We start from the raw sequence: 16,555 nt of genomic DNA on the forward strand, positions 1-16,555 counted from the left end.
TGTGACTAAGATACTCCATCATATTCACAAACAAGAGTAAGGAGGAATGTTATTGAATTTAGGCAACTGTGCTCAGAGCTTAGAGAGTGAAGCAAAACAAAGGACGCTGATTTCACAGTGCATTCAGAAAGTATTCAGACCCCTTCCCTTTTCACACATTTTGTTACGTTACAGCTTTCTTCTAAAATGGATTCAATTGTTATTTTTTCTCTCACCAATCTACACACAATACCCCATAATGACAAAGGGAAAACAGGTTTTTTGATTTTTTTGTGCAAAACTATTAAAAAACGAACAGAAATACCTTATCTACCTAAGTATTCAGACCCTTTGCTATGAGACTTGAAATTTAGCTCGGGTGCATCTTGTTTCCATTGACCATCCTTGAGATTGTTTCTACAACTTGATTGGAGTTCACCTGTAGTAAATGAAATTGATTGGACATGATTTGGAAAGGCACACACAGGTCTATCTATATAAGGTCCCACAGTTGACAGTGCATGTCAGAGCAAAAACCAAGCAATGAGGTCGAAGGTATTGTGTCGAGGCACATATCTAAGGAAGGGTACCAAAACATTTATGCAGCATTGAAGTTCCCCAATAACACACTGGCCTCCATCATTCTTCAATGGAAGAAGTTTGGAACCACCAAGACTCTTCCTAAAGCTGGCCACACGGACAAATTGAGCATTCGGGGGAGAAGGGCCTTAGTCAGGGAGGTGACCAAGAACTCGATGCTCCAGAGTTCCTCTGTGGAGATGGGAGAACATTCCAGAAGGACAACCATCTCTGCAGCACACCACTAATCAGGCCTTTATGGTAGAGTGGCCAGACAGAAGCCACTCCTCAGTAAAAGGCACATGATAGCCATTTGGAGTTTGCCAAAAGGCACCTAAAGGACTCTCAGACCATGAGAAACAAGATTCTCTGGTCTGATGAAACCAAGATTTACTTTTTGGCCTGAATGCCAAGCATCACATCTGGAGGAAACCTGGCACCATCCCTATGGTGAAGCATGGTGGTGGCAGCATCATGCTGTGGGGATGTTTTTCAGTGGCAGAGACTGGGAGACTAGTTAGGATCGAGGGAAAGATGAGCGGAGCAAAGTACAGAGAGATCATTGATAAAAACCTGCTCCAGAGCACTCAGAACCTCAGACTGGGGCGAAGGTTAACCTTCCAACAGGACAACGACACTAAGCACACAGCTTGAGTGGCCCAGCCTTAGCCTGGACTTGAACCCGATCGAACATCTCTGGAGAGACCTGAAAATAGCTGTGCGGCGACGCTCCCCATCCAACCTGACAGAGCTTGAGAGGATCTGCAGAGAAGAATGGGAGAAACTCCCCAAATACAGGTGTGCCAAACTTGTAGCATCATACCCAAGAAAATGCAAGGCTGTAAACGCTGCCATAGGTGCTTCAACAAAGTAATGAGTAAAGGGTCTGAATTCTTAAGTAAATGTGATATTTCAGTTTTTTTTTAAGTATACATTTCAGAAGATTTTGAAAAACCTGTTTTTCTTTGTCAGTATGTGGTATTGTGATGTCATTGTGGGGTATTGTGTGTAGATTGATGAAGGGAAAATATTTTTTAGAATAAGGCTGTAACTTAACAAAATATGGAAAAAGCAAAGGTGTCTGAATACTTTCCAAATGCACTGTATATACTGTCACAGTGTGATCTTGAGGCCTTTGCTCCACTAGGAGATAAAAGGATAAAGTCAAGTAACTGTGATCAGAGCTCAGGTCTTCAGTCGTAGCCTACTCACCAGTCAGAGTAAACACATTAAGGAGATTCATCTTCTAGTCCATAGTACCTTGACCAGGCACTAATGTAGTCAGTGTGATTAGGGTCGAGACAGGTACAGGAGTGTACCTTCTATAGTGTTCATCAGCTCTCCGGGTGAAGTTTCCCTTGGTACAGATCTAGGATCAGCTGTCCCCCAATCCTATTGTTAACCATTAGTGGGGAAAACTGACCCAAGACCAGCGTCTAGGGGCAACTTCTAGGGCCCCTATAGTGTTGGAATGGCCGCCTTCTGGATCCCCATAACTGTGTCATAGAAGCAGTTCTCATTGACCACAGAGGTCAGGCTCTGCACACTGAAGTCCCTCCCCAGCAGGGCATTAAGGTCCACACACTGGGGGTCATTATCCTGCCCTCCTGGACCCTGCAGACTGCTAGCCCTCCTCTGGGCAGCAGGATGGGGCTGGTGGGGCCCCGGTCTGAGGTGCTCCTGCTGGGACGCAGCACTCCTCGGCCCGGCCTCCTCTGTGAAGTTGAGTCTCTGGAGCTGGGCCTCCAGGGCGCTGGTCAGGGAGCACAGCCGGGCCCTCTTGCCCAGCGTGGCGCCCTCCAGGCTGGGGAGGCCCATGGTGGAGCGGCTGTGAAGCTGGGGCTCCGAGTGGGTGTCTCCCGGGCAGGGTTGGGTTGCACCACTGGACACACTGCCGTCGTCAGAGTGGTGCTGGTGGCCTGCAGTCCTCATGGCCTGCAGTTCCTGTTGTCTTCTCCAGGAGCCGGCTCTGACCGGTGCAGGCTGGGTCCTATGGAGGGAGCCTAGGTACTCTCTAGAACCTCTCTCTGATAGGAGGGGCCTACAGGTCCGGTCTCGAAGGGAGCGAAGAGCTTTCACTACACTGGCCTTATTCTCCAAACCACTGGAAAAGACACATATAGATCCATATGAGATCAAGTCAATTAGGCACTGCCATGTTAATTCCAATGTATATATTTTGTTCTTCTGGCTTTTTCATGACAGATGAAACATTCATTATCTCTGTCATTTTCAATGTCACCTGCTACAGAGCTGGAACACGGTCTCTGGTCTCCCCTCCACCTGAGACTTGGTATGGACCAGCTCCCAGATACATGGGCTCTCCGTTCCTGCTGCGTTCCCCAGGCGGACCTGCACCGCCGACACCGGGACGAGCCAGCGGAACTTGAAGGCCTCCAGGTCCCCTGAGCGTGACGTGGTCTGGAGCACATGAACTCATTAGAACTCCAATGACGTCATATCACATGTATACAGCATGAAGTCACCAGTACAGTTTATCAGATGTGTTTGAGACTCACCATCCTCTTTCTCATCTTGCTGCGCTCACGGTACACCAGGATCACCGCTCTCTTGAAAACTGAGCAGAGAGGAAGGAGCAACTAGATTTTAAGTCAGATATTTTTGATTGTTGTAATAAACACACATTTGAACACATTTGAACACCATATCATCCAGTCAGTAATTCTGGTTCAACTCTTCATTGTAAAAAGTCCCACTCACCAAACAGCATTAGCTCAGGATGTTTCCTCATGCGACCCAGGGAGGGGAGAGGGTTGAGCCATTTTAATGAGGAGTGGATGAGGAACTCTCCCATGGAGATCTCTGTAACCTGGAGAGGAGAGAGGATGACACAGTCTGGGAGGTTAGTGGTTTAAAGGGTTCACTCTGTGATTCATGTAATTGTATAAAAATACTATAATATAATGTATGTACACTACATGACCAAAAGTATGTAGACACCTGCTCGTCGGACATCTGATTCCAAAATCATGGGTATTAAAATGGAGTTGGTGCCCCCTTTGCTGCTATAACAGCCTCCACTCTCCTGGGAAGGCTTTCCACTAGATGTTGGAACATTGCCGCAGGGACTTACTTCCATTCTGCCACAAGAGCATTAGTGAGGTTGAGCACTGATGTTGGGTGATTAGGTCTGGCTCACAGTCTGCGTTCCAATTCATCCCAAAGGTGTTCGATGGGGTTGAGGTCAGGGTCTGTGCATAGAATGCCATTGTATGCTGTAGAATTAAGATTTCCCTCCACCAGAACTAAGAGGCCTAGCACCAACCATGAAAACAGCCCCAGACCATTATTCCTCCTTCACCAAACTTTACAGTTGGCACTATGCACTCGGGCAGGTAGCGTTCTCCTGGCATCGAAACACTGATTAGTCCGTCAGACTGTCAGACGGTGAAGGGTGATTAATCACGCCAGAGAATGAATTTCCACTGTTCCAGAGTCCAATGGTGGCGAGCTTTTACACCACTCTAGCTGGCGCTCTCCCTGCGCATGGGGATCTTAGGCTTGTGTGTGGCTGCTCGGTCATGGAAACCCATTTCATGAAGCTGCAGACAAACAGTTCTTGTGCTGACATTCCTTCAAGAAGCAGTTTGGAACTCGGTAGTGAGTGTGGCAACTGAGGACAGACAATTTTTACTCGCTTTCAGCACTCGGTGGCCCTGTTCTGTGAGTTTGTGTGACCTCCCACTTCGCAGCTGAGCTGTTGTTGCTCCTGGACGTTTCCACTTTACAATAACAGCACTTACAGTTTTATGGGGCAGCTCTAGCAGGGCAGAAATTTTACGAATTTACTTGTTGGAAAGGTGGCATCCTATGACAGCGCCACGTTGAAAGTCACTGAGCTTTTCAATAAGGCCATTCTACTGCCAATGTTTGTCTATGGAGATTGCATGGCTGTGTGCTGTGTACATACATTTGTATATACAGTTGAAGTCGGAAGTTTACATACACTCAGGTTGGAGTCATTAAAACTCGTTTTTCAACCACTCCACAAATTTCTTGTTAACAAACTATAGTTTTGGCAAGTCGGTTAGGACATCTACTTTGTCTCAAAGATTATTTGTCTCACAGATTATTTGTCTCACAGATCACGTCTCACAGATTATTTCACATACACTCAGAATTTTACATACACTAAGTTGACAGCTTGGAAAATTCCAGAAAATGATGTCATGGCTTTAGTAGCTTCTGACTAATTGACATCATTTGAGTCAATTGGAGGTGTACCTGTGGATGTATTTCAAGGCCTACCTTCAATCTCACTGCCTTTTTGCTTGACATCATGGGATAAAATCAAAAGAAATCAGCCAAGAAGAAGAATTGTAGACCTCCAGAAGTCTGGTTCATCTTTGGGAGCAATTTCCAAACACCTGAAGGTACCACGTTCATCTGTACAAACAATAGTACGCAAGTATAAACACCATGGGACCAAGCAGCCGTCATACCGCTCAGGAAGGAGATGCGTTCTGTCTGCTAGAGATTAACGTATTTTGGTGCGAAAAGTGCAAATAAATCCCAGAACAATAGCAAAGGACCGTGTGAAGATGCTGGAGGAAACAGGTACAAAAGTATCTATATCCACAGTAAAACGAGTCCAATATCGACATAACCTGAAAGGCCGATCAGCAAGGAAGAAGCCACTGCTCCAAACCCGCCATAGAAAAGCCAGACTACGGTTTGCTGCTGTACATGGGGACAAAGATCGTACTTTTGGAGAAATGCCCTCTGGTCTGATGAAACAAAAATAGAACTGTTTGGCCATAATGACCATCGTTATGTTTGGAGGAAAAATGGGGAGGCTTGCAAGCCGAAGAATACCATCCCAACCGTGAGACACGGGAGTGGCAGCATCATGTTGGGGGGGTGCTTTGCTGCAGGAGGGACTGGTTCACTTCACAAAATAGATGGCTTCATGAGGAATGAAAAGTATGTGGATATATTGAAGCAACATCTCAAGACATCAGTCAGGAAGTTAAAGCTTGGGTCTTCCAAATGGACAATGACCCCAAGCATACTTCCAAAGTTGAGGAAAAATGGCTTAAGGACAACAAAGTTAAGGTATTGGAGTGGCCATCACAAAGCCCTGACCTCAATCCCATAGAAAAGTTTTGGGCAGAACTGAAAAAGTGTGTGCGAGCAAGGAGGCCTACAAACCTGACTCAGTTACACCAGCTCTGTCAAGAGGAATGGGCCAAAATTCCCCCAACTTATTGTGGGAAGCTTGCGGAAGGCCAACCGAAACGTTTGACCCAAGTTAAACAATGTAAAGACAATGCTACCAAATACTAATTGAGTGTTTGTAAACTTCTGACCTACTGGGAATGTGATGAAAGAAATCAAAGCTGAAATAAATAATTCTCTCTACTATTATTCTGACATTTCACATTCTTAAAATTAAGTGGTGATCCTTACTGACCTAAGAAAGGGAATTTTTACAATGATTAAATGTCAGGAATTGTGAAAAACTGAGTTTACATGTATTTGGCTAAGATGTATGTAAACTTCCGACTTACACTATACAGTTGATGTCATTTAGCAGACTGCTTTACTTTTATCCAAAACAATGTACAAGCAACTTAAAATCACATACATTTTCGTATGGGAGGCCCCAGCGGGAATCAAACCCACAACCCAGGCGTTGCAAGCACCATGCTCTACCAACTGAGCCACAGGGGACCTATATCTTTTGTAATATCACTCATATAATGGTATGACTGGTGGCTATGCTCTACCTCTTTCTCAGGGCCACTCTGCTCTGCCACCAGCTGGTCAAACACAGTTCCGTAGTCCTCGTAGATCTTCTGCATCTCATTGATGTGACTGGCCACCTTCTCCATGGCTCTCAGAGCCTCTGATGGATGCAGACAGACAGACAGACAGACAGACAGACAGACAGACAGACAGACAGACGAAGTGTTACAGCACACACCAATAGAGCTCAAGCCTAGCACATCAGACAGACCTGGCAATGGGTGTGTGCTGTGTGTCTTATGGTTTCTGTGTGTGTGTGTGTGTGTGTGTGTGTGTGTGTGTGTGTGTGTGTGTGTGTGTGTGTGTGTACACGTCCCTGTATGAGTCTATGCATGCTCATACATAAACCCTGTCATATGTAGTCCTACCTGTGAGGTGGCTGTGCTCCTCGCTCTCTGAGTCGGTCAGGGAGACCAGCTGTCTGAGCAGCAGGGGGTACTTGAGCACCCTCTGGACTGGCTTAATGAGGTAGGACTCCAGGGTGGATGAGTGCTGCTTGGTGGGGTTTCTCGCCTCCAGGAACTGCTTGAAGGCCCGGTCTGTCTTCGCTGTAAACCGGAAATTAGGACTTAGGCTAAGTGTGTGGATGAATCGCAAAAGCAGGTATTGATTCCCTGCCTTTGCACTGGCTTTTCAGATGGAATTTATGATTAACTGAGTAGACGGGATATTCTGGTCTAGTGTAGATGAGAAAGCAGGCTTTTGATCCTCAGAACTTTCACTGACTTTTCACTTAGATGGCATTTTCTAGCCTATGGTTGAACAGGGTACTACTGTAAGTGGGATGTTCAGATCTACTGTACATGAGGTAGCATAGCTATCAGCCTTACCTCGTTCCAGAACCTTTTGGACTTTGATGTGGTTGGCACAGAAGCCGCTGTAGAGCTTGAAGTGGTCGGCGTAGTAGAGAAAGGAGCCCCCCAGCGAGAGAAGAAGTTTCTGGATGCAGAAAGAAAAAGAAGAGAGAATGCACAGTCACTTCCTGTAAACATCAAACAGGCCTACCTCTGACTAACACTGCAGTCAGTAGGCTAAGTAACATCCTGTTAATGAAACGTGAAGCTTTCCCACTAGACCTTCAACATGTGTTCCAAATGGCACACTATTCCCTAAATAGTGCACTACTTTTGACCAGAACTATATGGGAATAGGGTGCCATTTCACGCATATCACCAGACTTGTTGTGGATATACTGTACCTTGAATTGTTCCGGGGTCTCCAGGGAGCTGAAGTTGGGGGAGGAGGCGATGCGCTCCTCCAGGGTGTGTAGGAACACTCTCTGGAAGTCCAGCATCTCAGGCAGACTGCCAAACAGAGACTCCATCTAGTGGAGGGAGGAGATGACAACAGTTAGAAACGAACCAGAGGACAGAAGATTATTGATCATTAGAAAGCCTTTATGGGCACCATTTAGCTACTGTATATACACTACATAGCAAACTAAAATGCTACAAAAGTACAGAATAGAAGATGGAAAGAGATTTACAGATAATGTAACAGAGGTGGTTGGGAACCATGCTCATGTGATGGATGGACTTGTCTGAGATCTGAAGACTTGAGTTAACTCCCTAACACCCGGGTTCAAACCCCGGTTGTCACACTAACATACAGCTTACTAACAAGTCATAATCAAATAAGCACATACTGTAATGTAATGTTATTGTATTTGACATGTGCTTAGACATGTAAAACTGCCTATATTTAGACATTTTACATGTAGGCTATATTTTTTATATTGCCCACACCATCTGTACTGTACCTCATCGTGGCTGAGGAAGGTCTCACTCTGTAGAGGCGTTAGGTAGATGTCAAACAGAGAGCCCAGGTCCTGAGGGACAGAGACAGAGAACAAACTTTATTAGACTGTGACTTCACCACTAACCGACAATAACATCATCACTATCAGAATAAAACATAATCACTATCAGACTGTGACATCATCACTATCAGACTATAAGATCATCACTATCAGACTATGACATCATAACTACTAGACTGAAACATCATCACTATCCGGCGGTGACATCATCACTATCAGACAGTGACATCGTCACTATCCGACTGACATCATCGCTTTGACATCATCACTATCCGACTGTGACATCTTCACTATCCGACTGTGACATCATCACTATCCCACTGTGACACCATCACTGTCACATCATCACTATCAGACTATGACACCATCACTATCAGACTATGACATCATCACTACTAGACTGAAACATCTTCACTATCCGACTGAAACATCTTCACTATCCGACTGTGACATCATCACTATCAGACAGTGACATCATCACTATCAGACTGTGACATCATCATTCTCCTCAGCCTGACACATGGGCGTTAAAGAAGAGGGTAAGTAAATATGCATTACACTAAATGCTACTAGAGATCATTAACAAACAGCCACTTAGAGATCATTCATTAACGGGCAGATCATTAATAAAGAGAGACCATCAATTATAAATCCCCAGAGAGGATGTTCCAGCATTCTCTTAGATAGGGCAGCAGAATGTGAGGGACCAGTGTTCATAAAGTGTATCAGAACAAGAGTGCTGATTTAGGATCAGATCCCCTCTATCCATTCATTACTATATAAAAGGCAAAAGTGATCCTAGATCATAACTCCTACTCTGATACATGTCGTGAATAGGCCATGACCTCTCTTTTGTGTAGAAGTGCTGATCTAGAATCAGGTTCCCCTTGTTCATATCATCTATTCATCCTTATCTAAAAGGCTAAACGCATCCTAGATCATAACTCCTACTCTGAGACACTTGGTGAATAATGGGCCAGGTGTGTACCTTGACGTAGGACTTCTCTGTGTCCACCAATTCCTGTATGACCTTACAGAGCCTTTCAGAGATGGACATGTGTCTGGGGCAGGGGGGCTTCAGGGTCTGGGGAACGGGGGGCTCCATGGAGTAGGGGTTCCTCTGGCCCTCCACCACCACTGCCCCCGCTGCCCCACGGCCCTCTGAGAAGGTCTGGTTCAGCAAGCGCACCGTCTCAATATTCTGAGGAAACAGAAGAGAGACGAGTCAGGAGAGATTCTCATTTCAGCTCTGAATATCAAATGACTGCCCTTTACTCTGGGGAGTTAAGTTACAACTCAGCCCTGAATCTACTGCGACAAGCACCTAATCATAATGCCAGTTAAAATCATCGACCCCTTCTGTAGTTCCGAGAGCATGTCTGTCAAACCTCTGTATTTGGAGAGGCAGAAAGTGCAGAGAGAGCCAGGTCTATACCCCAAATGACATCCTATTCCCTAATAGTGCACTACTTTTGACGAGGGCCCATAGGTTTAAGCCAGGCTGCTGTATAATGGGCAAAACAGGATCAGAGAGATTTGGACACTGTGGGTAAACACTGCTATTCAGTTTTTCATAAGACAAGAGACAGAGCAACTAACAGCATGATATCTGATACATAACCGGGAGTCTAGTTACTGAAACAGCATGTCACATCATATACTTCCATCCATCCACATTGACACCATTTTCACTCAAAGATCTTCAGTAGATTTGAAAGGCAGCACAATCGGCGGTAAACACACACACACACACCAGGCAACCCCCAGTAGCAGGAAGGATCCCGAGCCAGAGCTTTGCCCATTTGTCATCATAATTTCTCCTGTCAGGCTATAATAAAGTGCTGACAAACTGATAAATCCCTCTGGTTAGGACTGTTGTGCTGTGCTGCAATCCAGCTTTAAAATACCCTCTAAAATAGAAGCAAACGTGGACAAAGAAGGTGAAAATAAGCATGAACATTTATGGGCTTATTATTTCCTGTAACATGTGTTCTCTGTGTATCTCTCAGGAGCGTGTAGTCTATGTATCCTATAAGTTGTACCTAAGACCTGAACAGTAAAAACTCTCCTTCCCAAGCAATAACACCAGAACAACACTAGCTACAGTACCAATGCATAATCAGTGCAGTACAATACAGCAGGTCAATTCAAATTGAAGTCAGTCAATTCAGGAAATAAACTCAAATTCCAATTCAGTAATTGCATCTGTTTTCAATGATTTCTCAATAAACTGAAAAGGAGAAACTACATTACAGGAGCTACAGTAGAGAGAGGCACTACATTACAGTAACTACAATAGAGAGAGGCACTACATTACAGTAACTACAATAGAGAGAGGCACTACATTACAGTAACTACAGTAGAGAGAGGCACTACATTACAGTAACTACAATAGAGAGAGGCACTACATTACAGTAGCTACAGTAGAGAGAGGCACTACATTACAGTAGCTACAGTAGAGAGAGGCACTACATTACAGTAACTACAATAGAGAGAGGCACTACATTACAGTAGCTACAGTAGAGAGAGGCATTACATTACAGTAGCTACAGTATAGAGAGGCACTACATTACAGTAGCTACAGTAGAGAGAGGCACTACATTACAGTAGCTACAGTAGAGAGAGGCACTACATTACAGTAACTACAATAGAGAGAGGCACTACATTACAGTAGCTACAGTAGAGAGAGGCACTACATTACAGTAACTACAATAGAGAGAGGCACTACATTACAGTAACTACAATAGAGAGAGGCACTACATTACAGCAGCTACAGTAGAGAGAGGCACTACATTACAGCAGCTACAGTAGAGAGAGGCACTACATTACAGTAGCTACAGTAGAGAGAGGCACTACATTACAGCAGCTACAGTAGAGAGAGGCACTACATTACAGCAGCTACAGTAGAGAGAGGCACTACATTACAGCAGCTACAGTAGAGAGAGGCACTACATTACAGTAGCTACAGTAGAGAGAGGCACTACATTACAGCAGCTACAGTAGAGAGAGGCACTACATTACAGCAGCTACAGTAGAGAGAGGCACTACATTACAGCAGCTACAGTAGAGAGAGGCACTACATTACAGTAACTACAGTAGAGAGAGGCACTACATTACAGCAGCTACAGTACAACCAGCAGAGTGATCCTGTCGGCTGCCTGCTCGCTCAGGAGATTACCTCATCCAGCAGCCCGGCCAGCATGTCCTTCAGGGACTGTCTGAGAGACGGCAGGGAGAAAGTCCCAGGGATGAAGTCCCCCACCCCCACATCATCCTCCTGGGACAGAACCCAGCACATAGCCCCACTGGTGGAGCTAGATAGAAACAACATGCTACACGCCTGGCTGGGCGTTCTGACCTCTGCTGGTAGCCATTCATCCCTGGAGTTTGTCGAACCTGAGCCAGTACTCTCCTGGCCACTCATCTCATTTTAGCAGGTGCCCTGATCACCAACACAGGACACGCCATCAAACACACCACTTGCTGCTCTTAACCTGACACACACACTCACACACACACACACTCCATCTCACCTGGCTGAGCTGCTCCGTCCCATCAGCGGGTTGTGGTTGTTGTGACAGCTCCTGAAAGGGAGACGTTACAGAGCATTCTGGAAGCTCCTGGGGCAGTAGCATATCTGAGAGATAAGCAGACAGGACAGTATGATTCAAGATGGGCCAGAATGCTTGTGCACAAACACACACACAAACACACACACACATACAGGTGCTGAGAGGGAATTCCTGGTTTAAATCACTAGAGGCAGTTTTACAGCAGTCCGTGGGATGAATGGTGGATGTTCTGTACTGGCGGGGAGGTTAAGTGCACCTGACTGGTGTCAACCACCATCAATCTAGCTTCACTACAAGCCCAGCAGGCAGGAGCAATTCATTTGGCCTCACACCTACTCTCGCAGGGGTCTTATACAGCCTACTTGGCCTCACACCAACAGGAACAAACAAGTGTTTATCATCTGTTTGAGACAGAATAGAGACTACTATCATTATACACTGAGTGAACAAAACATTATGAACACCTGCACTTTCCATGACATAGCCTGGTGAATCCAGGTGAAAGCTATGATCCCTTATTGGATTCCTTATTAATGTCACTTGTTAAATCCACAATCAGTGTAGATGAAGGGGAGGAGACAGGTTAAAGAAGGATTTTTAAGCCTTGAGACAACTGTGACATGGATTGTGTACGTGTCAAGAACTGCAACGCTGCTAGGTTTTTCACGCTCAACAGTTTCCTGTGACTCAATATTAGGAAGGTGTTACCTAATGTTTGGCACACTCAAGTGTAAATTCAGTATCTGTTTTTCAACAATATATATACACTTTGTTTGTCAGTGATTTAACGATGGCCTATGCTCATGCCAGTAATCAGTGATCTAATCACATACCATTGCATGATGTAATGAAGACAATAATGATCCTAGCTCCATCATGGAGTGACCGTGCTGCGCTGCCCAGACCAGTCAGACATGCCAGCTGTCTTCACATCCTCTTAATTGAATCAGCATGAGGCATTTGAATGTCTCCAGCCAGGCCTAAACACCCTGTGGAATTGGCTGGGCAGCATGGCATTCCCCTCCACAGACACACTGGCTGATCAAAGATACTGCTGCCTGAGGCCCTCTAGTGCTGAAAAATGAAAACCTGCTGGTAGAAGACACTGAATGCCCTCCAGTAAACCAAATGTTGAGTTAGTTCAAATAGGTTAAGAAGTACCCCGATGTCAATAACAGTATCTGTATGAAGATGAGGAATGTGAACTTTAGAATCTTTAGAACAAGAAGTGCCGTTTTAAAAAGTAGTCAATAAAGCAGTGAATTGGGAGCTTTAAAAGTGTGAGGGCCTTCTTGTTCTATACTAGTGTTCTTTATTAGCCCAGCACCTATGTTTTTAAGGATGTGCGTATGACCACAAACTTTTCTATAGAATGTGCTTTCTATACCTGTAGGCCAGGGGCCACAGTGGCTGGGTGGCGGTGGTGCTGGCTGCCAGGGGCCACAGTCTGACCAGACAGAGGTATGGTCCTCAGTGGTCGTGTCCTCTCGTCTGAGCAACAGATGGAGGGTCTGGTGGCTGAACAACAGGTGCGTCAGACCCATGTCCAGGGAGGACACACTGGTCCCATTCAGAAACAGGATCTCATCCCCCGCTCTCAGACCTGAGGGAAAGAGACATTACTAATCAGGCTGTTAGTGTTTGTCACTAGGTAAGATACATCATCTGTACTGTGTGTTCTATTCCTGAAATAAAGTATGTTTATTTATGTTAAATAATTAATTGAATTAAGCTGCCTTCTTGAACCACCTTTACTATTGCAGTTTTACATTCCTAGAACAGTAGTGGTCCAGACAATTTTTTACATCTTGGTCAGAGCGCCAGCACACCATAACTATGAATTGACGTACCTTCAGTGAAAGCCAGTCCCTCTGGAGTGACCTCACTCACATAGATATGGCTTTTCCTGGTTCCGTCTACATGGCCCGTCACAGCAAAGCCTACAGGTGGGATAGGTCAGAGGTTAAAACAGTAAGACATGATATTATACTGTAATAAGGTAACCGAAGTGTAAATAAGCATTTTTTTGCAAACACACACACACAGACACAAACAAACGCACACACACAATCCCCACTACACACAATCCCTACTCACCAAAGTCCACTGCTGTGTCTGGGCGGGACAGTTGTATGGTGAAAACATTGAGCGGGAAGACCTCTAGCTCATCATACACCTTTCAGAAGAAGAACATAGAAGAGTGAAGAACAACTCATCAACACATAATCAATGTACTTCCTAAAGGGGCAAGAAATGTTGTCTCTGAAACAAAATGATAATAATCCTGGAATTATGGTTTAATATTGAAATGTATTGACTCTGAGATAACACAATAAGTGACTGCTTACCAGTGAATTGCTACTGTATAGCTGGGGCCTTACCAGGTCTCGTAGTGGATCTGTGAGTGCTGGGGAGCTGGTCTCTGTGTCCTGACCCACCAGCCTTCTCACACGCAGGCAGTGCTGGCTCGGGTCCAGGTGCCTGTCCTAGTTCAAGACCCAAGTGAATGAGTCAATGTGCGACCCAAGTGAATGAGTCAATGCGACCCAAATGGCTCCCTAATCCCTATGGGCCCAATTGGCTCCCTAATCCATATGTAGTGACCTACTTTTGATCAGGAAACAATGAGGCTACGTCCAGAATGCCATATTATTCCTTATGTTGTGCACTACATTTGCACTACACCACTGCCCTACTTTTGACCAATACCCATAGAGGGCTGTGTTTAAAAGTAGTGCACTATATAGGGAATAGGGTGCCATTAGTGACTTCGCCTCAGTGTGTCAGAAATGTTCAGTGTCTTCAGCTACGGTAGCTAGCTACACTCCCGCACAATCACTAACAGTCTTCATGTTCCCAATCAGCTAAAATTATGCTGTAGTGAATGAACTTTCTATGGAGAGAAAGCATGAATTATTGAGGAATCCAGAGCAATTAAACTAGTAGCTGTTCTGTACAATTCTCTTCTATCATTCCCGGTTTGCCTTTAACATCCATATCAGTCACTGGAGAATTCACCGCAAAATGCTGACTTCAGAGTTAGGAGAGTGTTGAAATGTATTAATAATGAGGCGATAGATGCAGTATGCTTACCTTACAGGCCAAAGATAGCACATCTGATACGAGGAAATCGGGTTTGATGTGCAGAGTAACTGTTTGGCTTTCGGGCATATTCACACAGACTGGAGGTTCCAAACTGCTGAACCAAGGGTTGCCTTTAGGTGGTGCTATGAACTGCATTTTGGCAAGAGCGTCCAATCTCTGTTACGGAGAGACAAAGAGGGAGGAGTTCATTTAGGTTTCTTAACTGACAAAAGGTATTTTATAAATAGGTGTTTTATATTAAACAAGTTCAAATAATTAAATCAGGTAAAAACATCTCTCTTGGCATTGTGGTGAAAAGTTCTGAATTCTGTGACTTTTGCCACAAGATATTATTCTTATAATATTAATACACGATGACAAAAAAAAACTGACATTAACTAAATCTATCAATCGTAGATGTTTAATGAAAACCCCAACAGAAATGTGTGTTTTCATGGCAGTCTCAGCTGACCTATGTGTCTATCGAACTAAAGCCAAAAGACATTGAAAGCACACAACAACAGGTCTGTGGGGGGGGGGGGGGGTCCCATTCTCTGGCCGTACAGAGGGCTGTCACTAGGTGACAATGGAATTCTCCGTCGGCCTAACCCCCCCATCCCCCAGACCCTTGAAGGGCTCTTTGCCCTCCTCACGCCTGCCTGTTTGCATGAAGCAGGGTCAACATACCAGGATGCTGCTGTGACAGCTGTGCTAACCCCGACCCCGTGTGAATAGAAAGCCCCCCCCCCTCCATTCCTCCATCCCACCCACCCTCACTATCCCCCATTAGGCTGAGATTGATCAACAACAATACTCCTCGAGTAGGTCCCAAATGGCACCCTATTCCCTATATCGTGCAATACCCTCTGGTCGCTCTGGTCACTATGTGCCCTGGTCAAAAGTAGTGCACTATATAGAATATAGGATGCCATTTTGGATGCACTTCTCCCTAACACCTGGTTCTAGAGCAAACATAGGGGCAGTATTAGGAGACTTTCTTCAACAAAGAGGAAAAAGGTTGATGTATCAAATGTATCCATGACAACCTAAAGTTATTGAATAGAATATTGCAATGTGGTTAGCTAGTGAAAGATGAAGTGTTCACATATTTCCACTGGTTGCAGAAATGATGAGTTAACATGTAGGAAAATGTTTTCCGGACAAAGTGCTTACTGTACCTCAGACCTGCTGTGGTTGAGGACATGGCCAGCAGGCACTCCAACACTTTGTCCTTCAACAACCTGCAACATGGAAAACACACACATTCATAAGTGACCAAGGAGCAGAATGCATACTAAAAATAACTACCTGGTCTATATTTATATATCTTTTAAAATGATCTCTCTAAAACCAAAGGTTTTGATACTATTTGGATCCAGATGGAGACCTAAATCAGCCTCGGGAGGATCTATGGGAAGAAATAATGGGTTTGGTAATGTTGAAATTACAGGTCTGGGAGTCAGGCAGATGGAACGGCCCTCATCAGGCTGGCGGGGATGGAAACTGTCTCCCCTACACCAAGATGCCCTCAGCAGAGATACCTCTACCACCACCAGCAGCAGGCAGGACCACCACAGAGACAAGATACCTTACCTGTGTCAACAAATGCCAACAGCTTACTGGAACTAAACAACAATCACAGTACAAAGGACTCTAAATGCTTGAATGAGCTAGTCATTTTACATCTGTACCTTTTCTGACTGGCTGATTTGACTGGCTGATTTGACTGGCTGACATTACAGCTCTCTGGAAG

General features: G+C 45.0%; 1 protein-coding gene across 3 annotated transcripts in view; it reads right to left on the reverse strand.

The window, feature by feature from the left end:
* Positions 1-1,546: 1,546 nt before the first annotated feature.
* Positions 1,547-16,555, reverse strand: part of LOC110529190 (T-lymphoma invasion and metastasis-inducing protein 2) — a 56,439-nt gene continuing 41,430 nt past the window's right edge. For 2 of the 3 annotated variants that reach the window (XM_036984843.1, XM_036984842.1), the window contains 17 exons: positions 15,981-16,043; positions 14,812-14,979; positions 14,100-14,204; positions 13,816-13,894; positions 13,569-13,658; positions 13,106-13,321; positions 11,680-11,783; positions 9,135-9,347; positions 8,087-8,155; positions 7,526-7,651; positions 7,158-7,266; positions 6,696-6,875; positions 6,309-6,427; positions 3,280-3,388; positions 3,078-3,136; positions 2,801-2,979; positions 1,547-2,662 (listed from right to left, as the gene is read on the reverse strand). In XM_036984843.1, coding sequence (XP_036840738.1) covers positions 2,017-2,662; positions 2,801-2,979; positions 3,078-3,136; positions 3,280-3,388; positions 6,309-6,427; positions 6,696-6,875; positions 7,158-7,266; positions 7,526-7,651; positions 8,087-8,155; positions 9,135-9,347; positions 11,680-11,783; positions 13,106-13,321; positions 13,569-13,658; positions 13,816-13,894; positions 14,100-14,204; positions 14,812-14,979; positions 15,981-16,043 — 2,634 coding nt within the window. In that variant the 3' untranslated portion in view covers positions 1,547-2,016. The remainder of the gene's footprint in view (positions 2,663-2,800; positions 2,980-3,077; positions 3,137-3,279; positions 3,389-6,308; positions 6,428-6,695; positions 6,876-7,157; positions 7,267-7,525; positions 7,652-8,086; positions 8,156-9,134; positions 9,348-11,679; positions 11,784-13,105; positions 13,322-13,568; positions 13,659-13,815; positions 13,895-14,099; positions 14,205-14,811; positions 14,980-15,980; positions 16,044-16,555) is intronic. The other variant, XM_036984844.1, reaches the window with a different exon arrangement.

The sequence above is a fragment of the Oncorhynchus mykiss genome, chromosome 8 (assembly GCF_013265735.2).
Source record: "Oncorhynchus mykiss isolate Arlee chromosome 8, USDA_OmykA_1.1, whole genome shotgun sequence".
Classification (NCBI taxonomy): Eukaryota; Metazoa; Chordata; class Actinopteri; order Salmoniformes; family Salmonidae; genus Oncorhynchus; species Oncorhynchus mykiss.